At 36.6% G+C, this 26,117-nt stretch overlaps 1 protein-coding gene across 4 annotated transcripts in view; it reads left to right on the forward strand.

The window, feature by feature from the left end:
• The window catches only part of wfdc1 (WAP four-disulfide core domain 1), a 36,670-nt gene that overhangs the window by 5,370 nt on the left and 5,183 nt on the right, over positions 1–26,117 (forward strand). For 2 of the 4 annotated variants that reach the window (XM_087292190.1, XM_087292188.1), the window contains 7 exons: positions 737–846; positions 2,327–2,365; positions 2,459–2,642; positions 8,874–8,965; positions 9,178–9,467; positions 24,034–24,229; positions 24,400–24,483. In XM_087292190.1, coding sequence (XP_087148316.1) covers positions 9,336–9,467; positions 24,034–24,229; positions 24,400–24,483 — 412 coding nt within the window. In that variant the 5' untranslated portion in view covers positions 737–846; positions 2,327–2,365; positions 2,459–2,642; positions 8,874–8,965; positions 9,178–9,335. Of the gene's footprint in view, positions 1–736; positions 847–2,326; positions 2,366–2,458; positions 2,643–8,701; positions 8,966–9,068; positions 9,468–24,033; positions 24,230–24,399; positions 24,484–26,117 lie in introns of those variants that run through there. The other 2 variants (XM_087292189.1, NM_001100000.1) reach the window with 2 other exon arrangements.

The following is a 26,117-nucleotide window of genomic DNA, read 5'->3' on the forward strand; positions in this document are numbered from 1 at the left end:
TTAGGACAAGTCATTTCACTCGGCATCCATCTTTGAAACTCCTCTCGGGCAGTATGCTCGGACATTTTAATTTTCCAAAACTGCTTGCCAAGCAATTGCAATTCTGCTTGCCACAAATTGTCTTGTGTATTCTATAGTATTTGACTATATATACACACATAAAAATGTAATATTTAATATATTAGATTTTTTTTTCTTTTTTAATTGTGTAAGTTTCAAATTTTCATCTCAATGTCCAAAAATGCTTCTAAATCATCACTTTTACATGCATCTTTCAGTTTCAGGTTTCGTCTCAATTTTGTGTAGCATTATTTAGTCGACTCTGATTTTGTGTTTCTATCTGATCTTTCCTGCTGTAAACAAAAAATCTGACAAAAAATCAAATAAAGCTGATCCTGATTTGTCCATGTGTGTGCATTCGAAATGCTGATTGGCTCACAGAAAGAAACGTATAGAGCCAAGCTAGAGTTCCACTTGGTAGATGAAACCTTTTTTGGTTTTTAAATAAAATGTCTTAAAATGTAAACAACTTATAAAAAACACATAATGTAAAAAAGCTGCTATTTAATAAGAAAATGTGAAAAAATAAATTTGGACAAAAATGTCGGATAGAACCTTATAATTCTAAAGTGACGATTTAGCTAGAATGTATATATTGAATTTAGCTAGAATGAATTTCTGTAAAGATTCTGGTGCCAGTTGTTTTGCTTATATTATGTTTTTTTTTTCCCCAAAGTGTTGGAAGCCAATTAAATTTAATGAATCACCAAGGACCACATTTTCAGCTAAAAATGTTGTTTCATTTTCTGCTGAAGAAAAAAATCTGAATTCTGGCCAAAATTTAAGGTGAGTAAAGTAAAGAGATAGTTCACCCCAAAAAATGGAAGCAATTCTCACCATTTTCTTTCCCTCAAATTATTCCAAACGTTCAGGAGTTCTTTTCTGCAGTGCACTATGTAAGATATTTTGAAGAATTTTGGAAATGGGTAACTATCGACATGCATAATAGGAAAAATATATACTATTGAAATAAATAGTTACAGTTTACAAGATTCATCATATTTTGTGTTAGAGTAGGAAAATGGTAACAGAATTTTATATTCAATAAATTTCAAATAAGGGCAGCACAATGGCATCTCACAGCAAGAAAGTCGCTGGTTCGAGTCCCGGCTGGGCCAGTTGGTGTTTCTATGTGGAGTTTGCATATTCTCCCTATGTTCATGAAGGTTTCCTCCGGGTGCTCCGGTTTCCCCCAGAGTCCAAAGACATGCACTATAGTGAATTGGGTAAACTAAATTGGCCAAAGTGTATGAGTCAGGGTCGTGAAGTCAGGGTAGGCAGTGCCTCATCTGCAATCATCCTCATCTGCCATCATGAGATGTATACTAATGATAAAAAAATATTAGTCCACTAATCTGTGCTTAAAATGCGATCAAAATCACCGTATTTCCTGTATTTCCTGTATTTCCTGTTCAATTACAGCATAGGAATTGAGGTGAGGCAGCAAACTAGCTTGAGCCAGCCCCTTTTGCTTACTCAGTGTATGCTGCCAATTTAATGCTTTATTAGATGTTTTTATGCATTCTAGACATTTTATTATAGGTCCTCACTTTCCATACAATATGTACTTTACATATATTTAGTGTAAGAATCTGACATAAAGCCGCACTGAAAAGACATGAGGTGAGGCCGGCAGTAGCTCTGCCGCAATGAAGAGGCGCGCGTAAGCTCATGTTATTTCTGTTCAGAGTCTGTTTTGCTCTGACTCACTGCAAAAAATTTTTTTTTAAAAATCGCAGAAATGTATCTAAATTGCTCCTTATAGGCTGTCTGTAGCATCCATCTGGGTGTTTTTAGGAGGCATATTTAATCGCTATACATTTTACATCCTTCCTTGGCCCAATATGTACCTTCCATGTGTATAGAAAGAAATCTGATATGATATATGAAACACAATCGGTAGCTGGCCAATATATCTGGGGGATATGTTTGTAAGTCTGACTTTTGACTTTAAAAGAGTCAGTGCCTCACCAGCCACAAACATTACCGCAAGTCACTGGTAGTGAATGTGAGAGTGTATGGGTGTTTCCCAGTGATGGGTTGCGGCTGGAAGGGTATCCGCTCCGTAAAACATATTCTGGAGTAGTAGGCGGTTTATTCTGCTGTGGCAACCCCTGATAAATCAGGGACTAAACTGTAGGAAAATGAATTAGCATATTTAAATTACATGTCAACTAACATGCATCAGAACATTGGTAATATCTGTTAATGTTGATGGACATTAGAATAAAGTGCAATCCTGTATTAACTTCTTTTGTGTTAACAGGAAAAAAGTAAGTCATATTGGATTGGAGCAACATTGAGGGTGAGTACATGACCACAGAATGTTCATTCATGGATAAATTGTCCCTTTAAGAGTGTGTGGCCAATCGTGTCACTTAACCTTCTGTGTTTGAAGTTGAACAGAAAGATAGCATCAGTGGGATATGAATTATGAATGAAAAAAATGCACTATGCAGTGAGGCCAGACAAAGGGAGACGCGCTGCTTACAGAGAGAGTGAACTTCAAAGGAGTGAGAAATCAAAGTTGGAGGAGAAAAATCTGGAACGCTGGAAGGATTATACTGGATGAAGCCCAAGAGGTGTAGTTCTTCTCCTTAACTCTCTCCTGTCTCTGGCCTTCCCGGTTGTTGGGTGGGCCTATAATTGGGTCAAATCGGTAAGGCTGCCCTAAACATGACAGACAGGAACAGCTGTGGAGGGTTTCATTCATACAGTCTTGAAAACCAAACTTCTTTACTGAATCTTTGATACTATGAAGAACGTTTAATGTTTCCTTCCATTAAAGGGTTTTTAGTGGAAGAAGATTATTCAGATTACTGAAAAGTTATTCAAACAACAAATTTACTACTGTTACTATAACAATTACTCTTTTAAAGTGTGCCAATTAGGCTTTTTCCTACTTTTGTTTTGGAGGACTTCTACACCAATCCAAGGTTAATATTATTATTATTATTATTATTATTCATTCATTTTCTTTTCAGCTTAGTCTCTTATTAATCAGGGGTTGCCACAAGGAATGAACCGGTAATGAATTGCCATTACCATATGTCAGACCCCCTAGTTTTTTGCGATTATGCGATTGCTGAATCCAAAGCAAAAACAAAAAAAGTCACATTTTTCTGCGATCCTGCAAAATTCTTAATTAAATGCAAAATAATTGCAAAAATTGTAAATAATCTCAAAAAACATCCAATTTCCAAGCATATAATTAAATTAGATTTATTTCAGTTTGCAATTTATTGTTTTACATGACTTACAGATGTCGCATACGCAGCGCACGTGATGTACCCTCACAATCATTACATTACATGGAGGGGGGAATGTTCTGCAGCCTGTGCAGTAAGCAGACTTGTATATGTATTTTTTATTTTTTATTTTTTTTGTCGCAAAACTGTTTGCAAATGTCTGGGAATGACCACCACAAAGTCATTTTTATCGCAAAAACAGTGGGTCTGATATTTGAATTTTAGCTCGAGCAGCTTCCTTGGCACTTGTGATACAAACTAAGGCTAGGTGAAATATGGAGCTACATGAAAATCATGTCGCTGGATATACTTTTGCATATTTGAATTCAAATTCTGTATTCATTTTACTTTTTACATTCAGCCTAATGCTGTTAAATTAGGCATGGGCTGGTATAAGATCCTGTCGGAATGATAACCTTGGAAAAAAATATCACAGATTCACAGTATTATGGTTACTGCTCTTAATTATTTTAGATTTATAGATTGTGTTATTTTTAAATGTATGGGTAAAAAAAACAACAAGCCTTTTCCCCAACACAATACATTTAATTTTAAGAAACATTTAAAAGATTTTGTAACAGTATCTTTTGACGTGGATGGTCTTTTGTTGCTGGAGGTACTGTTGCCCTAAAAAACTCAAAGTAGTTGCAAAAAGCACACAAAAAAAAAACTTACATATATACCGTAAGAACGGTATAATAGGAAATTTTTGTGTTTTAAAAACGTTGACTTTTCGAACCCACGCTAAACCTTAAAACCAGTTATCAGGTTGTCCAATACGACAATTTTGATAGTAAAGACTATATGAAAAATAGGCTATGCTTACACTGGTGCAAAAAAGGATTAAAGTCAGATGGAATTTTAAAATTGTAATATTACAATCTAAAAATATATAGACCATATAAAAATATATATTTTTTAAAACCTTTAAAAAGATTTTAAAGCAAAAGTTCACCAGACTATTTTGATCACCTCCATACAGTGTCACTTTACGGTTACTGTTATCATAAAACATACTTAAAGTACATATGGTAAATTTATTGTAAAACAACCAATATTCTGGCAAAATGTATATATTTTAATCAGAAGTTTTGTGCTTCTATGTTATTGTTATTGATTTGGTGATCTAGCATTTAGCGACATTCATTATAGGGACAGTTCACCTAAAAATAAAAAAATGTACTCATCTTCCACTCTTTTCAAACTTATTTGGCTTTCTTCTGTTGATTGAACACAAAGAAAGATATACTGAAGAATGTTTGGAAACATTCATCTGTGTTTTGTGTTCAGAAGAAGAAGAAAAAAAAACATAAAAGTTCAGTACCACACCGCAAAAAATAAAAAATTATAATAAATAAAAATTGTAATTCAACTTGCTGCAGAGCTTTTTTGAGTTGACTCAACTTTCAACCCAAGTACTGCACTTGGCTTGATTTAAGTATAGTAAACTCAAAAATGTCCTGAAGCTGGTTGCCTTAAAACTTTAAGTTGAGTCAACAGTGCACCTGAGTGTGAATAAATGATGAGGAAATGTTCATTTTTGGGTGAACTACACTCAAAAAAATAAGTTTGCTGTTTTTTCGAACTACTTATTTAAAATTAGCTGAAACACGATTCTTGAGATTTTTGGGGGGGAAATGAATTGCATTGCAGTGTATTAGACTTGAAAGTTATATTTTTGTGTACCTGTATGTTTTCATAACACTAAATCTACTCTGTTTCCCGGTGATGGGTTGCAGCTGGAAGGGCATCCGCTGCATAAAGCATATGCTGGATTAGTTGGCGGTTCATTCCGCTGTGACGACCGCTGATTAATAAAGGGACTAAGCCAAGAAGATGATGAAATGATGCATAAATGTACACTTCTATGCACTTTTACTAATTGATTTCACTTTTTAAATAGTAACTCAATTATACCTACTGCATTATTCATTTAGCACCATATTAATTACAAAATAAGTTGATCAATTTTAGCAGAAACTCAAATGCAGAAAGCTCATGCAGTCCTGGCAGCAAAGTGGAAAAATTTCATGACCTTATAACACTTACTGATGAATTATACACCTGTGAAAAACACCATATCTCAAAGACATTAAATAGTACAATTATGCTTACTGTAACATCAAACTGCTTCAAACTGTACTTGTGAACTATATCTTAATAGTGATTTAGGCCAAATGTGTGCATTTTTCAATATCTGTTTCTATCAAGCTAATGCAAAATAATATGAACAGCACTGACTCTTATTGAGTTTGCAGCACAGAACACAAAGACATTCATTTTGTTGGCATGCTGACAACACGAAGCAAACTTTTTTACAGGCCCGAAACACAGTAGTGTTTGAGGTAAGCAGATATTGTTAATTATCAACCAATGTAGACAATATATGTGGTACACCTACAAAGAAATGCTTTACAACAATACCCAAAGACAATTCGAGATTTGGGAGATAATATTTAGTTGTATAATCACACCCACCATATCTACTTGTGCTTAGAAACGCACACAGTCAAGCCATTATCACTTACATGCACCTACATGCAGGAGATGTATTTGTTTCAAAGCACAAGTCAGAGAGAGAAAGGACATCATAGCATTCTTTTCTAGCAGATTTATCTTCTTTCTTTCTGGAGCCCAGTGAGGTCGAACCCCTATTTGCTTTTATCCTCACATAAATCACAAAAGCTTATTTCCACAATGCACCAATCATGCCATATACAGATAATAAAAGGCAACAACCCCAGGAACACTGGCTGTTTTCAGGATGAGCAGCATTACGGCGTAAAGGTTTTTCTCACACATCAGATTGAATTTTACGGTGGCGTGGTTTGCGTTTACTCAACAGATGCTTAGGAGTTGTAAGGCAGTTCTGATTTATAGTATATGATCATTAGAAAAAAAGGTTCTTATTGTGACACTGTGTTCTTGATCCGATCTTTAGATTGAGCAAGTTTGGGACTGATTGTATTAGAGCTCTGAAAACAAGCACAGATGAAAGGAATCCAAGCAGCTGTGCTTCAGATGACCCATGTGCATCCACTGGAGTCCCTTTAAACACGTTTCATTCTTTCTTACATTTGTTATTCATTCATTTAGACGTCCATTGTCAAAAATACTACAGCAAATAATTGTTAATGAAAAATCTGTCTGTCTGTATGCCTACCTGCCTTTCTGTTTGTCTTTGTAAGCATGTTTGTCTGTCTGTCTGTCTGTCTGTCTGCCTGCCTGTCTGTCTGTTTGATTATGTATGCCTGTCTGTCTTTCTGTCTGTCTGTCTATCTGTCTCTTTGTCTGGCTATCTGTCTGTTTGTTTGTCTGTTTGTCTATGTATGCCTGTCTGTTTGTCTTTGTATGCATGTTTGACTGTCTGCCTACTTGTCTATGTATGCCTATCTGTTTATCTATCTATGTGTCTGTTTGTCTATATATGCCTGTTTGCCTATCTGTCTGTCAGTCTGTCCGTTTGTCTATGTATGCCTGTCTGTCTTTCTGTCTGTCTGTCTGTCTGTCTGTCTGTCTGTTTAATTGTCTGTGTATGCCTGCCTGTCTGTCTGTATGTTTGCCTGTCTGTCTGTCTATGTATACCTGTTTTTCTGTCAGTATGTTTGCCTGTCTGTCTGTCTGTCTGTCTGTCTGTCTGTCTGTCTGTATGTTTGTCTATGTATGCCTGTCTGTCTGTGTGTCTATCTGTCTGTTTGTATATGTATGCCTGTCTGTCTTTCTGTCTGTTTGTCTATTTATGCCTGCCTGTCTGTCTTTTCTGTCTGTTTGTCTATGTATGCCTGTCTATCTCTCTGTCTGTCTGTCTATCTGTCTGTCTGTTTGTCTATGTATGCCAGTCTGTCTATCTATCTATGTGTCTGTTTGTCTATATATGCCTGTCTGTCTGTCAGTCTGTCTGTCCATTTGTCTATGTATGCCTATCTGTCTTTCTGTCTGTCTGTCTGTCTGTCTGTCTGTCTGTCTGTCTGTCTGTCTGTCTGTCTGTCTCTTTGTATGGCTATCTGTCTGTCTGTCTGCCTATCTGTTTGTCTACGTCTGTCTGTCTGTCTGTCTGTCTGTCTGTCTGTTTGTCTATCTGCCTGTCTGTTTGTCTACCGTATGTATGCCTTTCTGTCTGTCTATCTGTCTGCCTTTCTGTTTGTCTATGTATGCCTGGCTGTCTGTCTGTCTGTCTGTCTGCTTGTCTATGTGTGCCTTTCTGTCTGTCTGTCTGTCTGTCTGTCTGGCTGCCTGGCTGGCTGTATGTTTGTCTATGTATGCCTGTCTGTCTGTGTGTCTATCTGTCTGTTAGTATATGTATGCCTGTCTGTCTTTCTGTCTGTTTGTCTATGTATGCCTGTTTGTCTGTCTTTTCTGTCTGTTTGTCTATGTATGCCTGTTTGTCTGTCTTTTCTGTCTGTTTGTCTATGTATGCCTGTTTGTCTGTCTTTTCTGTATGATTGTCTATGTATGCCTGTCTTATTGTCTGTTGTCTGTCTGCATGTCTGTTTGTCTATGTCTGTCAGTCTGTTTGTCTGTCTGTCTGTTTGTCTATGTCTGTCTGTCTCTGTCTGTATGTATGCCTGTCTAACTGTCTGTCTGCCTGCCCTTTTGTCTATGTATGCTGTCTGTCTGTCTGTCTGTCTTTATGTATGTATGTATGTATGTATGTATGTATGTATGTATGTATGTATGTATGCATGTCTGTCTGTCTGTCTATCTGTCTGTCTGTCTGTCTGTCTGTCTGTCTGTCTGTATGTATGTATGTATGTATGTATGTATGTGTATACGTGTGCCTGTCTCTCTGACTGTGTATCTGTCTGTCAGTATGTCTATGTTGGCTTGTTTGTCTTTATGTCTGTCTGTATGTAAGCCTGTTTGTCTGTCTATCTGTCTATTTGTATGTCTATCTATTTGTATATGTTTGTTTATCTGTCTGTCTATGTCTGTCTGTCTTTCTGTCTATATGTTTGCCTTCCTGTTGTCTGTCCGTCTATGTGTATGTATGCCTGTCTGTCTGCATGCCTGTATGTCTATAATTTTGCCTGTCTGTCGGTCTGTCTATCTGTATATTAGTGTAATTTATAAAGGTGCTACTTGAGTGAAATATTCAATAACATTAATGAAATAAAATTACATATGGGGCCTTTTGTTGCCTTTTAACATTTACACCTATTACCCGGGATTTATCTGGTGGTACTAACTTTTTCTTGTAAATCCTCTCACAGGTGTCCGCTTCCAGCCAAAGCAGTAGTGTTAAAGGTTAAAATGGACTTGGCATTCCTTGTCTTTTTTCAGCTCCTGCAGCAGGGGTACAGAAGGGTACAGAGAGTGTGGGGCTGGAGGCGGGATGTCCTACTTTTGGAGGGAACGTGAATTTTCAAAGACTAGTGGCCCCTTCCTTAGAATTCACCACATGCTTTCATTCTGTCTGCTTCTTCGCCCAGTCTGTTTCATCCTATGGAAATGAGCACAAATACAGTCTCAAAGAAACGAAAGGAACCTGGTTCAAGGAATAACTTCCTCAAAACAAAAGCAGACATGTGAAATATTACATTTTCTATTGACCTTTTGCTTTGACAGAAACTTCACAGATGAATTTCCAGATGAAGACATGCAAGTGTGCAGCAGGCCATGAAATGACTTAATAAAGATGCCCAGCCAAAAGGAACAGTGTAAGAAAATCTCATTCTCCCAACTTTCGTACTCTTCACTCCCTCCCTCTTTCTCATTCCCTCCCTCCCTCTCTCAGAGTAACCATGTGCTTTTCGTGTCAGTAGACACATTTAACCCTCTCCTCAGTAATAACCCATGCACAGACAGCTGTCTCATTTTCTTTCTTTTCCTTCTCTCACTCCGTCTTCTCACTCACTCTTTATGCCACTAGAATTTCTCCTGGATTGGAATTTAACAGGACAGAGAATTTGGACAGGAAGCCACAACATTTAAACCCATCCAACAAGCAAGAAGAGGACGTTTCTGAACAGAAGAACCAACTGTAAAAGTTTTAGGATTGTTGAGAAAGAAGAAGGACGGTCAGGCTGAATGAGCGGGATCATGCAGGGCTGTCAGATGTGGACTGGGTTTGTGCCGGTTCTTCTGATCAGTTTTTTTCTGCTGTTGGAGTCTGGTTCAGGGAATTCACGTATGATCAGGAAGAGGGGACTCAACCAGAAGGTGAGCATTCAGAGAATGTGTGTGTTTGTTCACATGTGTTGGACACTCTACAGAGGCCCCTGCTTAAGCTGAATTTTCCGCATTATTTCTCCTTTAAATTTGAATATGCTGACTTAGTGAGCATGACCTTTTATCAATGTAAAATTGATCTTTAGGATTCTGTGATCTATAAATTAGAGTAGAAATGTATAGATGTTTTAAGAACAGTGTTATGTGTGGCGTTCACTTTGGCTGTTGTTTATTTATGTTGTGTTGTTTTAGGATCACGAGTCACATTTAAGTAGGGACCGTAACATAATTGAATAAAGATGAGAAGGTTGTGATCGGTGTAGATAGTCATTGGATAGATTGAAGAGCACATGTAAACTTCAAAGTTGTTGAGGGCCAAAACCAGCGTCAAAGCTTCCTTTTCAATTGTTGAGTATGATTTTTGATGTTTTGTACAATTGTATTTTTGGCCGTTGTTTATTTATGTTACGTTGTTTTAGGATCGCATTTAAGTAGGGACTGTAACCAGGGCTTCGTCTGGGATCTGAACCTGTGACCTTTCGCACCCAAAGCGAGAATCATACCCCTAGACCAAGCCTCAGTGGTCTAGTAGATAAGGCACTAGCTTCCTAAGCCATGGGATTGTGGGTTCGGGTTCCATCTGGGGAGCTAATTATGTAACAGATAACACATAACAAACAGATTTTATTTTGAAGGTAAACTAAACTCAAAAAAACTCAAATCACATTTGCTGTTTGTTCAGCATATTTAAATTGTTGAAACAACATAATTCTTGAGATTTTTGAGGGGACAACTTAATTATTTTATGTTTAATCCACTTAAATGTGTAAAAATGTATAAATTAGCCTAATTCCTTCATGTTGTCCCAACACAAATTAATTGTGTGGAACTCAGCTTTTTTTTTTACAGTGTATTGTTTTTTTAATTCTTGTTTTTTAATTCACCACTGGCTTGCATGGTTCGGTATCTGTAGAGCTGCACATCAATGGATTTGCTTTTCAGTGTTTGGTCTCTCAGTAGTGATTATTAAACCACACTGAACTGAGCTAAACTGAACTGAACTGAACTTTGAAAACTGTAGTGACACTGTTTCAATTTACTATAATCTTCTATGTGAAGCTGCTTTGACACAATCTACATTGTAAAAGCGCTATACAAATAAAGGTGAATTGGATTGATTTGTTACAGTGTACATCACTTTACAGTCACTTTTGATTAATTAAATGCATTTTCGCTGAATAAAAGCATTATTTGAGATTTTTTTTAAAGATCAATTAGTTTCTTACCCATTTTTGAGTTATAGGCAATACCAAAGAACTAAATCACAGAATTTGCATGGTACTACAATAATATATATATATATATATATTTTTTTTTTTTTTTTGGGGGGGGGGGGGGTAAACCCTCCAGACATGGTCATTTTTGTGTTTAAATAAAAAAGTAAAATAACATCAATAAATGTACTTCTAATCCCCAATTAGTAAAGCGGACTTTCCAAATGATGGAGAAAATGATATATATTCTCTTTAATTATTCAGCAGGGTGATTTATCTCACAAAATCTGGAAATGTATGTACACTACCTGACAAAAGTCTTGTCGTCAATCCCAGTTGTAAGAGCAACAAATAATAATTTGACTTCTAGTTGATCATTTGGAAAAGTGGCAGAAGGTAGAATCTTCTGATGAATCATCAGTTGAGATGAATCCCAATCATCAAAAATACTGCAGAAGACCTATTGGAACCCGTATGAACCCAAGATTCTCATAGAAATCAGTCAAGTTTGGTTCAGCAAAAATCATGGTGTGGGGTTACATTCAGTATTGGGGCATGTGAGAAATCTGCAGAGTGGATGGCAACATCAACAGCCTGAGGTATTAAGATATTTGTGCTGCCCATTAAATTACAAACCACAGGAGAGGGCAAATTCCTCAGCAGGATAGCGCTCCTTCTCATACTTCAGCCTCCACATCAAAGTTCCTGAAAGCAAAGAAGATCAAGGTGATCCAGGATTGGCCAACCCAGACACCAGAAATGAACATTATTGAGCATGTCTGGGGTAAGATGAAGGAAGAGGCATTGAGGACTTCAAATAATCTTGAAGAACTCATTGAGTCCTGCAAGAATGCTTTCTTTGTCATTTCAGATGACTTTATTAATAAGTTATATGAGTCATTGCAGAGATGTATGGATGCAGTCCCCTTTAAAAAGTAATGCCTTTATTTTGCACCCATTAATACAACTTATTCTGTAACCATTGACCAGTTTCTCATATCAACTTTTGGGTTTTTTTGCCGACTTGAAGAAGCGTTCTTGAAGAAGAAAGCCAGTTGTGAAAAGTTGAAGGGACATCTGCCATGCAAAAAAATCACCAATCCAGAGTATAAATCTTACTTTAAAGTTGCATCACCAATTCCCGGCCCAGCTTCAGTTCCCTGATTGATGGCTGGAGATTCGCATCAAGAATTTATCGATGAGCCTGAGAATTAGAATCTACCTGGATAATATGAAGTCATCCAGAAAAGCAGCCCCAAACATATAGTTTCACCACCAGGCTTTACTGTTGGCGGGATTTTCTTTTCTTAGAAGTCAGTGTTGGCTTCTCTCCAAACATGCCGGTTTTGATTATGACCAAATAAATATATTTTAGACTCATCTGTCCAGAGAATGGACTTCCAGAAGGCCTCATGTCCAAATGCTCACTGACAAAGTTGGCAGCTTTGTTCGTTTTTGAGAGCAAATGCTCCCAGCAGAGCAGAGCAACCCTCCCGTACAGTATATGTCATGTCCGTTCTGTTTTCATCTGATTGTAGACATGAACATTTACCCCAGATCCTGACAGAGAGGTCTGCAGCTCTCTAGAAATGATGTGGTTTCCTTTACCTCCTTTATTAATTTTCTGGTGCTTTTTGACAATAGTTTTGTTAGGTGTCCACTTCTATGCAGAGTTGTGGTAATATTAAATGCCATTCAAGTGTACACAGTAAAAAAAATGTCTGTTACTTAACAGGTTTCATATTTTGTGATTAACAGGTGATTTCTGTTTGTTTACGGTTGTGAACTGCATTATTGGAGTTTTATCTCTGCTCTGTGCACTTTTGATGTTGAAAATTTAACACTGCAGTTTTAACAGTGTGACTTTTATTGACATTTTAGTAGTCTGAGACAACATATTGTTTAAGAAATAATATATAGATAGTTAAATAACAGAAAATGTACTGGCAGTTTATTACCTTATTGATTGTTACCAACACCAACCCAAAGAATATATTTTTTTCAACTATTAAAAATGTCAATAAAAGTCCATTTTTCAAGCTTTCGACATCAAAAGCCATCATCGGGGTCCCATAATGCAATTTATAATGCTAAATAAGTGGGGGAAAACATGAATCTCAAAATAAGCAAAGCATGTCAATATACAGAAGTTTTTTTACAATGTAGATGATTTGTCTCACAATCTGCTTGTTAAGTGTGACGTCATGTTAATCGGCTTTCAGGTCCAAGTGTTATATCAAACTGTATATATCAAACACTCAACAAATGGTAATAATTAACATTTACAAAAGCAATGTAAAACTTTCGAAAAATCGTAATAAATACGCCCTTGCCTAATATCAGATGGCCAGAAAGTGATACATTTTTTATAAATTGTTAAAATTATTAGTGTCTGTGATGGAGCAAGTCCAGAGACTAATGTGTACACCATGATTATCTATAAAATTCACTTTAATGTGTGATATTACTAAAAAGTGGTCATAAAAATATTTTATTTTATATTATTAATATATTAATAATATAACAAAATGAGTAGGGGCTTGTACCCGGAAACAGTATTCCATACATCACAGATTTGTCACGACTTAACAAGCGGATAGAGGGATGTAGCTGGAGTCATTTGGAGGTGGACTTAGGTTTGGCTTTCCCAGCCAATCTTTGGGACTGGCAGGACCACTTTTAGCTTAGCTTAGCATTAATTATTAAATTGGAATCAATTATTAGCATCTCGCTCAAAACAAATCAAAAAAACGAGTTTTGTTTTATTTTTCTAATTTAAAGCTTGACTCTTTTAGTTACATTGTGTGCTAAGACAGACAAAAATGAAAGGTTGATAATTTCTAGGCCAATAGGACTAGGAACATAACTATCATTCAGGCATAATAATGAAGGAACTTCGCTGTCCCATGGCTGCAGCAGGCGCAATGATATTACGCAGTACTGTTACCTACTGAGGACTATTTCTACAGTAGATGTAAATTGACAGTTTTGTATTTATTCTTCAAGTCTTGATTGTATTTTGACTAAAGGTTACGGGGTCCTGTAGATGGACACCTTATTATTTTGTACACAGCAGAAAGGAGAGATGATGAGTCAGTGAGGAAATACTTGATAAACCTAATTTTCTGCTATCAGCTTTCAAACATCAGATAATCAAGTTCTGTCAAATATATGGCATTACACCAACAACAAAAAAAAGTGTGTTCTGTAAAACTGTGATATGAAATTTATATTTATATGAAAAAAATCTGACTAGAATTAGAAAATCTGAGCATATTACACCAGCCATGTTCTTACATTGACTTTCAGTTACATTTAAGATTGACTTCAAAGTATTATTTATTTGGAAATCATTTTAAGGCTTACCTTGCAGATGTGCTTGCTGAATACAAGCAGATCATTGGGAACACATCAGATAGAAATGCCATGGGTTAACTCAAAACAGAGGAAGGAAGGAAGGAAGGAAGGAAGGAAGAAAGAAAGAAAGAAAGAGAGAAAGAAAGAAAGAAAGAAAGAAAGAAAGAAAGAAAGAAAGAAAACTTTTTTTTGAGCAACACCCCAGTCCAACACCAATATCCCAGTATTTTGTATCAGGTTGAACGTTATTAAAAGATGTGATGTACATTTCATTAGGAATTTGGCAGAGCCGTGTCTCTGTTAGTAAAGTGCTAACAGAGCATGGCATCTGTGAGCCTATAAGGGGTTTTAGGGCCATTAGAGTGAAAAAAAAGAGTACTGGATACTGGATAGTGTCTCTGACTCCAGCAGAGTTGCTGTGGTTACAGTTGAATACTCAGACAGTGTAATGTGTGTGTGTGTGTGTGTGTGTGTGTGTGTGTGTGTGTGTGTGTGTGTGTGTGTGTGTGTGTGTGTGTGTGTGTGTGTGTGTGTGTGTGTGTGTGTGTGTGTGTGTGTGTGAGGGTTTTTGAGAGAGAAGTTTCTGGGCTTCTGCTCATTAGTCCTGATAAGTGTAGGTTGGATTGATAAGAATTAACAAGGGATGGCAAGAAGGAATTTACAGCGGATGGATATCCCTTCCCAGCTGACTAGATTCCAGGGTCATTTCCGATTACGGTTCTGTAGTGTAATTCAAGATTGAAAAGATTTACAAATGAATCCATTCACAACAAGCCACAGAAAATGGCCAATACCCAAAGTATCATCTTAATAGCTCTGTTTTACAGAAAAGTGCATCCACTTGTTCCTCATTTTTTTAACCTTTAAAAGTCCCTTATTTTTCCAACTGGTGTTATGACAGGCATATCTGCTTAATCCCCCCATAATATATATATATATATATATATATATATATATATATATATATATATATATATATATATATATATATATATATATATATATATATATATATATTTAAACGAGATATATAGCTTTTTTCATTATCAACATACATTTTTACATTAAATTGATATTAATAACATTAAATTATAAATATTTACATTAATCTTAATATCTTTTGATGATTTTTTTCTGTTTTAGCACAATTCATCACATAATTGTATGCAAAAGACGCTGCATAAACACTAGAAAGACTAAATCTGTTTAGAGAATAGCACAATGTCAAATATGAAAATTTATCTGAACAATAACATTCATTCATTCATTTTCTTTTTGGCTTAGTCACTTTATTAATCTGGGGTCGCCACAGCGGAATGAACCATCAACTTGTCCAGCACATGTTTTACACAGCGGATGTCCTTCCAGCTGCAACCCATCACTGGGAAACATCCATACACACTCAATCACACACATACTGTACACTGCGGCCAATTTAGCTTACCCAATTCACCTATACCACACCACCCAATTCGTAAAGCAGACTTTCCAAATGATATTGTCATTATTTATCCAACAAAGTGGTTTACCTTACAAAATCTATAAATGTATATATGTATACAGTATGAGTCCATTTATTTAGCAGCTTATGGTGCCTTTATTTTGCATCCATCAATACAACATTTTCTGTAACCACTGAGCAGTTTCTCACATTAACTTGTTTTTTTTTTTGTTTTTTTTGCTGACTTCTTCTTGAAGAACTAAACCAGTTTCAAAAGCTTGAAGGGACATATGCCACGCTCTAGGTCTAAATACAAAAATTTGATTAAATTGGACTTTGACTTGGCCAATCCACAGTATGAATCTTCTTACTTTTATCTTGTGTCATCAATTCCCGGCCAGGTTTCAGTTCCCTGATTGATGGATGGAGATTTGCATCAAAAATCTTTTGATGGGCCTAAGAATTTGTCAAATGTCAAATATGAGAATTTATCTGAACAATAACATATTTTGCAAAATACCTTAGAGTAGATAGAGTCAGGCGTTTTTGGGGAAATAACCCACAGATATTTCCAAGCTAAAGATCTTTTATGGAGCACCATGTTCACTGTGATTGATGGAAATTCATGTATTTGATATAAGTATGGGTCATGTCGTTTTTTTATGTATTTTTAAACGTGTTTATTAAAATAAAATTATTAAATTAACACACACATAGCTTCATCAAAAAAATGAAAAGAAATTAGTTTCTCCTGGGGAAAATGAATGCAGTTTTTACTTCCAGAAGCTTACTGTTGTGCTCTGTCTTCCCCAGCTGTCATTTCTCTCTCACTCTCTCTCTCTCTCTCTCTGTTTCTCTGGACTCATTGGTGTGAACTGATGGCTACAGTGCTATAGCAATGAATCATAATTAGGTTCACATTGAGGGTAATTGAGATTATTGCACTGGTGTGACCTCTCTAAGAAATACAGCACTATCATGAGTCAGAAGTAGGTGAGCTGTGCCACACTTTCAGGGTTTTGCCGCATGGTATTGTTTGAGGGAGAGAGGAGGTGGGTTTGAGCCAGCATTCTGCTGAGCTGGATTTCCTGGGTGGGCCTGAAACGGTCCAAAAGCCAGCCTGGTCCAACTGGCTCTCAGCTCTCTCGTGACTGCAAACCATGAACTGTTTATCCATCAAAAGCATTTGTGGTTTTAAAAAAAAACTGTGGCAGAACATTTCACAACTCTGACATTACACAGTACACATTAGCTCTTTTTATGGGGTTTTCAATTCAAGTTCTTTTGTAAAGTGCTTTTCACAATAGGTATTGTTCCAAAGCAGCTTGACAAAAGGTGCACATTATTATATTACAGTCAAAATCTAAAAAATTAAGGTGTTGTGTATAGAGTGGACCAAGGGGGTAGATTTAAGACACAGAAACTCACAGCAATTAAATCACTTATTTGACTAGCAACCTGTTTAAATGAACTGCATTAACTTTTTAGAACATGAACTCCACTCTATAATGCCCAGCATGAGTTCAGGCTGATGCAGTTGTGCACAGTCATGTGTTGTGTAGTGAATGAGTTTAATCCCAGTCAGCTGAGAAGACTGTTTAAATGCTCTCTGAAATGGTAATATTTAAACTCACTCGACCTCATATTTCTCAAGAAAATGATAGGGCTGGCAATGCTAAAACTTGGCTCTGTTTTTGTCAGTGAGTTGCTATGTGGATTGTCCTGTTGCTGCTATTGCGCGGTTGGTTGGCAGTTACAAGAGTGTTGATATGCAGTTGTTAGGGTGTTTTCAGTGGCTGTTAGGCAGTTGTCTGCGATGCTAATGATTAAAATTAGATTTGTTTAGCAGTTATATGCAAAATCCTGGTGAAATTGTTTGCATCATCATTCATTTTAACAATGTAGGGGAAGTAAAGTAATGCCGCTAATTTGATCGAATTCAATTCAAGTTGATTTGTATAGCACTTTCACAATAGCAGCTTTGGAAAAAGGTGCACATTATTGCATTACAACAAATTCGAAAAGGTTTTTAGTTACCATTAATTAATTAGTAACTAAGGACTTTAACTAATTAACTAGTAACTAATAGCTTTTAACAGTTAAAGTTATTATATATAAACATAGTTAACCTGCAGTTTTATAGCATATAGGTGATGCCTATGTGTACATGTTTAATTAAGTAATTAATAAATCATTAATGGATTTAATTCAATCAGTATTAAGTCAGTATTGAGGTAGTCAAAAATAGGCAACATCACATGTTCTACTGAAAGTTTTACTGTAATCATGAACAACACAGGGGGGAAGAGTTTACCAGGAAAAGAGGTGAAACACTGAAGCAAGTGACCCTTACCCTGCCCCTAATCAAGCCTTCTGTTCCAATCCTTAGATCTGTCGATCATCCACAAACCCGCTCACTACATTCACCTCAGACCCAATCGAGCCTCTAAAGCACCTGAGAAGCTGTAAATACCCAGAACTCTGCAGGAAATGAACTTGCAGACGTCTAGACTTAAATCACGGCACACTGGTGGAACTGGTGGAGAGAGAGAGAGGGGAAAGGAGGCTATTTAGTTTTCCTCTTGTAATTATCTTAATGATCTCTTGGAAGACCACACTACAGTGTGCTAAGTGTGTCAACATGTATTTAGTTCAAATCTTATTGTCCACACTAACAGGGGCCTCAACCCAGTGAACCTGAAGGATGTCGAGCTGCAGTGGGGCAGAGTTGCAGTTTGAATATGATGTTTTGTGACTCCTTGAACTGTAATTTGGCAGCAATAATAGTAAAGTCCACATAAAGCGGAGGCTGCAACCATTTTTTATATATCATGCAGCAGTTCAAAAAGAAGATTAAATGAGAAAACAGTGGGCGTGGCTTGTTTTTACTACTGTAAGTAAATTGGATGTAGTAAAGTAGACATTTCATGCAGAAATATCAGGAAAAGGGTTTTGGGAGAGTTATTGCATCCTAACAGACACCTTCTTTTCCACACCATTTCTGTTTCAAGAGTTCAAACCTATCTGATGATTGTTTATAAAGCGAGAGAGAGAGAGCCCTGAGCTCATAAGATCCTCGAGCCTGGGGCTCCCTCTCGTTTGCAAGGCGAGAAGAGAGTTTGAGCTCAGGTAGATCTCGGGAACTCCCCAGGATGCCTTAATAAGCTCAGGGTGACTATAGTGTTTTTTGGAAGTGTATTTGTATATGAACTCGTTTAGAGCGTCGCTGCTGCAGGAACTAAAACTCGGGCGGGCTCAGAGCTGTGGTGAATGGAAGTAAAAAAAAGTATGGGATAGTTCAAATTTGGAGGGAAAAGTTAAAGGAAATGAAAAGGGGGAGAAGGGTAGTGACGGAGCTCCTAAAGTAATAGGAGGGGGAATAGGGGAAAAAGGCAGAGTCATACTCATACCTAGAAATGCATGTGGGTGGAAGTCGGCTGGAGAGGATCAGTTGGGCTTCCCTGAGATGGTATTGCTCTCCTGTAGTGTACGAACGCTAAGAAGGTTTGGAATGGGTGCGCGGGGGAGGGGATATTAAACTGTATATAGAATGTCCTTTCTGGACATGGGGGGAGGGGTTGGGGTGTGTCACGGATAATAGTAAGCGGGCGGGGGTGTCACGGATGAAGTAATGAGTTGGGGAGTCGCGGAAGAAAGTGAAAGTGAACAGCAGACGGGGAGTAGATTGAGAAGGGGGATCAGTAAAATTAAGCCCTGCTTGTTTGTAGTGTGATCAATGTTTGGTGTAGTTGTAGATGAGTTTGAAAGCAACTCGTAACATTTCAATATTATTTTGGCAAATTGAACGAAATGACTAGAAAAAAAGATTCGTTCATCTCAATGAGATTTAAACTCAAATCACTACACTGACAGTTGGAGGGACATGGTTAAATATGATAGCCACGCCCAATATCGTAAGATGTTATCTGAGATTTGAACTGAAAACAAACAGGAAGCGCATTTTCAGATTTGAATTTTAGATTACAAGGGCAAACCATTTTTTTTCTTAATGACTTTCCCTGATGAACTGTTCACCAAAAAACTAGCAATGTGAGCTAACTAAATCATGTGGTTAGTTTTGATTCAATTTGTACTTTAAAATAATAGGCTGCTCTTTGTTAGTGTTGCATACATTTTTCATCAGAAAAGAACGGAAAACCAATAAGTAAGTAAATAAGTAAAATCAAGCGTATTGTGGGTCCACATTCTTAAAAACTGAATGATTGTTGTATGAACCATTGTTCAATTTTTATTTGTGTTAAAACTTTATAAAAGTTGCATTAAGGTGTAGAAAGCAGCTTTGTTTTCTGATCAAATATGAAGCCCAGTACAAGCGGTTGTGTAAGGCACTGATATCTTGAAAAGAAGGAGCCGGATATCTGAAAGAGATAAGCAGAAAGATGTATACAGCACATCATCATGGGACCTCTTCCAGACAGGAAGAGCACACCACCACATCCTCTCTGCTTCATCCAGACTCACTTGGGAAAATATTATCTGTTTGTTAAATAATCAAAAGCAGCCGGATCCTATTTGTATTGTAACACAGCATGCGTAGCTTGGGTGATGGCTTGCTTCTGTAGTCTTTGCGTATTCACTTCGTCATACGCTGCAACTTAAGCGGATGACTAATGCAAGATCTGTGATTGGTCAGCTGTGATGAGTGTGGGCTGAGCTGAAAGCCTAAGCCAGGGAATTGGTCTGATTTTCTGGGTGTTTGCCAAGGTCTTTGTATGTGGTTGCTAGGGTATTGCTAGGCCGTTTGCAGAGGTTTCTGTATGGTCACTAGGATGTTTGTTCAGCTTTCTGTGTTGTTGCTAATAATAATAAATTGTATTTGTATAGTACTTTTCCTACTTAATATGCAACTCACAACAAACAAATATTAAGAAACAATATCAGTATATCAGTATGGCGTAAAAATAAACAAATATACATAAATGATAAATGCATACATGCACACACACACACACACACACACATATATATATATATATATATATATATATATATATATATATATATATGTAGTTTGATTTTCTTTTTTATACACACGATTATGCTGTCGAACTGTTGTATAAGCGCAGTATCACACTCGTAGCAGTGCGATATAGCTGTATATTGGCACTAGTGGGAGGTGTGCGTTTGTGTCTCACCAGTGATGACATACAGCCATATCTCACTGGTATGATTGCGATATTGCGTTCATACAACTGTTCGACTATATAAACGTGTATAAAACGTGTATAAAAAAAAAGTTTCAAAACACTTTTGTAAAAGGAACTACTTTCTTCCACCATTCCTTCTCATCTGCAGTTGATGTCAGAACAGCAGAAACAGTTACTAATTCACCAACGTCACTTTAGAGCTAGTATTTGAATGATTCTCTAGCGTAATGTCTAAACTGATGACAAAACAGCTGATTTTGTTCACATTTTAAGATTATAAGGCTAAAATGCCATCATTCTACAGAGCTTTCCCAGTATTTCTCTGTTACAAATGGGAGGTCACAATATCACTATGGTATAAATACAACACTAAACATACAAATGAGAAGGTTGAAAGTCATTTACCTGTTCAACAATGACTTGATCAGCTGTAGTTTGAATTTACACGGTTTTTCTCTTAGGGCTTATTATGAGGTCTCTGTCACCATCTTGTGGATGAACATTGTCAACTGTCTTTGCTTAAAGACAGGCTAATGGCCGCCGACGTGCTGTCTCTCAGAAATTATAAATATTTTAAAATAGGCACTATCCTTATTAATAAACTGAAAAGTTGCAATCCAAACAACTACATTCACGACTAAAAAAAGATCAAAAATAAATTATGTTGTCCAACAGCTGCAATATTTGTCAAACTGTAGAGTGCCCTCTGCTTGTCGCTCTATGTTGGCAGAGTAATACATGAGGGTGAAGGGTTAAGAGGCAGGACGAGTGCTGTTATTTGCAGAATATCACACGGCTTTCAGCCAATCAGATTCAAGAACGAGATAGAACTGTTGTTGTAAAAACATATACACTCCACACACACACACAGACACGGTATATACATACACACTTTACATGCAAAGGCATTGCTGTGTGGTGGCTAGTGTTCTTTAGAATTGCTAAGGTGGTACTAGGCAGTTGTAAAAATGTAATGGTAGTAGTGTTGCTATTTTGTTTCAATAAGCCAATCAGAATTAAGGGATATGTTTACTTTTTATGTTAAGTTAGGCTTACGGTTAGGTTTATGCACTTTTATATGATTGTTATCCAACTATTATTTCCCTCTGAGTTTGGGGAATCAATTATGGTTGGGTTTAGGGGTAAGGAATAGGTATGGATTACATTTTCTAACAATAATGATGTTCCAGGATCAACATGGATGTTCATCTATAGGATTGCTATGTATTTGGCAAAATCATGACATGCTAAAATGTTGCTATGTGATTCCTGGGCAGTTGAGTTTCCTGTATTGCTTGTTAGTTTTCTGTATTGCTATAGTGCAGTGTTTCTCATTCACGTTCTTGGAGGACCACCAACACTGCATGTATTGGATATCTCCTTTGTCTTTCACACCCATTACAGGGGTTTCAGTCTCTGCTGATGATCTGAATTGGTTAAGGAGACATGTAAAATAAGCAGAGCTGGTGGTCCTCCAGAAACGTGGTTGAGAAACACTGCTATAGTGGAGGGTTGTTAGAGTATTTGCATGGTTGTTAAGGCACTGGTATGTACGTTTTTTTAGCATATCTGCATAACGTATTAATTTCTGAAGCATCGTGCAACACTGAGAGTAAAATAAAATTGTACTGACACCCAATTTTTTGGTTGGTGCTGTAACTGCATTTTGTTCTAGTAAAAAAGACAATAAAATCTATTCTAACCCAATTACAAAAACAACCACAACAGGCTCCTGCCAAACATTTGCTTTCATTTTAGCAGTTTGATCGAAAGCAAAGCTCTGACCTTGCCAAGCAACCATGCTGAGTTTTTAAGATGCATGCAGTTCACAAACCCATAAATTAATTAGCAAACAAAATCACAGCCACATTTCAACTTGAGGTGTAATAAAAGCCTCTGCGGAGAACAATGAAGTGCTGAACACCAGCCCATACGAGTCTGCATGCTCGCCAGCTCTGGTCTGGAGTTTCAGCAGGAGTTTAGTTTACTTTGCCAGGGTAAGAAGATAAGTGGAAGTGGTGTTGAACTACAAAAATGAAAGAATGGAGGAGGACTGTCTGAGAGAGCAGAGCACCCCTAAACAGTACCTCTAGTGTAAACTGAACCCTGGCTCAGACAGATCTATGAGCCCATTGAGAAACCCATGGGAGGAAGAAAACTAGAGTAGGAAGGCCAAGACTTGGATAAAAACTGCATCTCCATTATAAGTATTATGTTTCTGAAAAGAAGGCCTGTTATGTTATGTAATTTTTGCTCTCCAATAATAGATAAAATAGAATAGAATTAGAATTAGAATACATTCATTCATTTTCTTGTCGGCTTAGTCCCTTTATTAATCTGAGGTCGCCACAGCGGAATGAACCGCCAACTTATCTAGCAAGTTTTTACACAGCGGATGCCCTTCCAGCCACAACCAATCTCTGGGAAAAATTAGAATACAATCCAATAGAATTTTTTATAATTCACTTATTTACAGTATTTCATTTCTACTTATGTATGTATTCATTCATCCATTAGGTCTCATTCATTCATTTATATAGTATATTCATTATATATACGTTTATATATTTACATAATTTGTTCATTTTCTGGCAACACAGTGGCTCAGTGGTTAGCACTGTCACCTCACAGCAAGAAGGTTGCTGGTTCAAGTCCCAGCTGGGCCATTTAGCAATTCTGTGTGGAGTTTGCATGTTCTCCCCGTGTTGCCGTGGGTTTCCTGCGGGTGTATTTAAACATTCATTTACTCATTCACTAGTTTATTAGGTCAGTGACTAATGACTCACTAATTCGTTCAATCATTCATTCACTCACTCACTCTCTCATTTATTCCTTAGTTCATTTACACACTCATTCATTTGGCTACTGACTATTACTAATCGCTTGCTAATTTGTATGATCATTGGTTCACTCACTCACTAATGCATTAATTTATTTATGAATTCATTCATTTCCCAGAGATGGGTTGCGGCTGGAAGGGCATCCGCTGCGTAAAGACTTGCTGGATAAGTTGTCGGTTCATTCCGCTGTGGCGCCCCGGATTAATAAAGGGACTAAGCCGAAAAGAAAATGAATGAATGAATTCATTCACTTGTTCATTAAGTCACAGACTGATTACTCACTTGCTCACTAATTTATTCACTCAGTCACTCACTCATTCTTTCATACTCATTTGTTCATTCATTCATTTGAGCGCTGCCCCACATCAGTGTCTTGATAATGGTGTAAATATATATATATATATATATATATATATATAATTTTTTCTTTTTTCAAAACATTTCTTACATGCACTTTGTTGTCTTTCTGTCTCTCAGGACTATGAGTACCCGAACCACCCTCAGACCCCTCAGCACCAGAAGAACGACCGCTGTCCTCCGCCACCGCAAATGCTGCCTGAGCGAGCCTGTGAGGTGCCTGGCTGTCGATCCGATTCTGAATGTGAGAGACACAAACGCTGCTGCTACAACGGCTGCATCTACGCCTGCCTGGAGTCTGTTCAACCTCCGCCCGGTGAGAAAACACACACATCTGCTCACTAATCAATAGACACAACACACATCTGCTTTAGAATTACAGTGCGATATGGATTTTACTGTGAGTTTCTGAGCAGAATGTGTACAGGCTGAATCATGAGAACTTTTGGCCTTGCTGGTATTGTGTATTGATTTGTCTATGCTTAGTGCTGGACTGGTTGGTGCAACCCAAGCCGCGGTGGTTGGGAGGGAATGGCTGGCTTTTAGACGGGCCCGAGGAAGTTCTGCAGGGTGAGTATTGATTAATCAATCAATTAATGCATGGAGGTGTGGCACTGACTCACTATTATTTGTTGCTGGATCTTACTCAGGTTTGACACCGCATTGAATTTTATTTGATTAAGGGAGTGAAAGGATCATTTTTTAAAATCTAATTTCTAATATAATATAAATATACAGTGGACAGCACGGTGGCGCAGTGGGTAGGACAATCGCCTTACAGCAAGAAGGTCGCTGGTTCGAGTCTCGGCTAAATCAGTTGGTGTTTCTGTGTGGAGTTTGCTTGTTCTCCCCTTGTTTGCGTGGGTTTCCTCCGGTTTCCCCCAAAAGTCTAAAGATATGAGCTAAAGGTGAATTGGGTGAGCTAAAATGGCCGTAATGCATGTGTGTGAATGAGTATGGATGTTTCCCAGTGATGGGTTGCAGCTGGATAAAACATGTGCTGAATAAGTTGGTGGTTAATTTCGCTGTGGCGACCTCTGATTAATAAAGGGACTAAGCCCTAAAATATACAGTCCTCAGCATAAATAAGGACCCCCCACAAATCTCTCATTTAAATTAACATTCTCTATAGGATGCTTTACAATATTCAATTTGTGCATATACATTAGACTAGTTTGTATACTTAAGCCAAATCGGGAGCTATTTTAACAAAATAATTTACAATACTGGTTTAAAAATTAGTAGCCCAAATTTATATGTCAGGGGAAAATAATAAATAAAATTTTCAAAAACAGCAAAAAAAAAAAAAAAATATATATATATATATATATATATATATATATATATATATATATATATATATATATATATATATATATATATATATATATATATATATATAGTTGAAATCGTAATTAATAGCCCCCCTGTATATTTTTTCCCCAATTTTTGTTTAATGGAGAAAAGATTTTTTCAACACATTTCTAATTATAACAGTTTTAATAACTCATTTCTAATAATGGATTTATTTTATCTTTGCCATGATAACAGTACATTATATTTTGCTAGATATTTTTCAAGACACTTTTATACAGCTTAAAGTGATTTTTAAAGGCTTAACTAGGTTATAGGTTAACTAGGCAGGTTAGGGTAATTAGGCAAGTTATTGTATAATGATGGTTTGTTCTGTAGAATATCAAAAAAATATATAGCTTAAAGGGCCAAATAATTTTGACCTTAAAATGGATTTATTAAAATGAAAAACTGCTTTTATTCTTGCCGAAATAAAACAAATAAGACTTTCTCCGAAAGAAAAAATATTTTCAGACATACTGTGAAAATGTCCTTGCTCTGTTAAACATCATTTTTTTGGAAATATTTAAAACAAGAAAAAAAATCAAAGAGGGGCTAATAATATATATATATATATAAATAAATACATAAGGGTTAGACACACTGGGGTTTGTGAATGTTTGAGAATTCAGGGGGTTTGTGAAAGATTTATAAAAATTTAAATGTTATTTATTTTAAGACATTTTATTTTACATTTTGTATTTATTTTAAAATCGTTTAAATAAATACAAATCAAAATGTAACTGTAAAAATAAATATAATAACTGTAAAAGTAATGTAATAAATATTATATAAATGTATAAAATAAAACATCTTTCTCTGAATAAAAAAATTGTTTAATAATTACATAA

The sequence above is a fragment of the Danio rerio genome, chromosome 18 (genome assembly GCF_052040795.2).
Source record: "Danio rerio strain M-AB ecotype USA chromosome 18, GRCz13ab, whole genome shotgun sequence".
Lineage (NCBI taxonomy): Eukaryota > Metazoa > Chordata > Actinopteri > Cypriniformes > Danionidae > Danio > Danio rerio.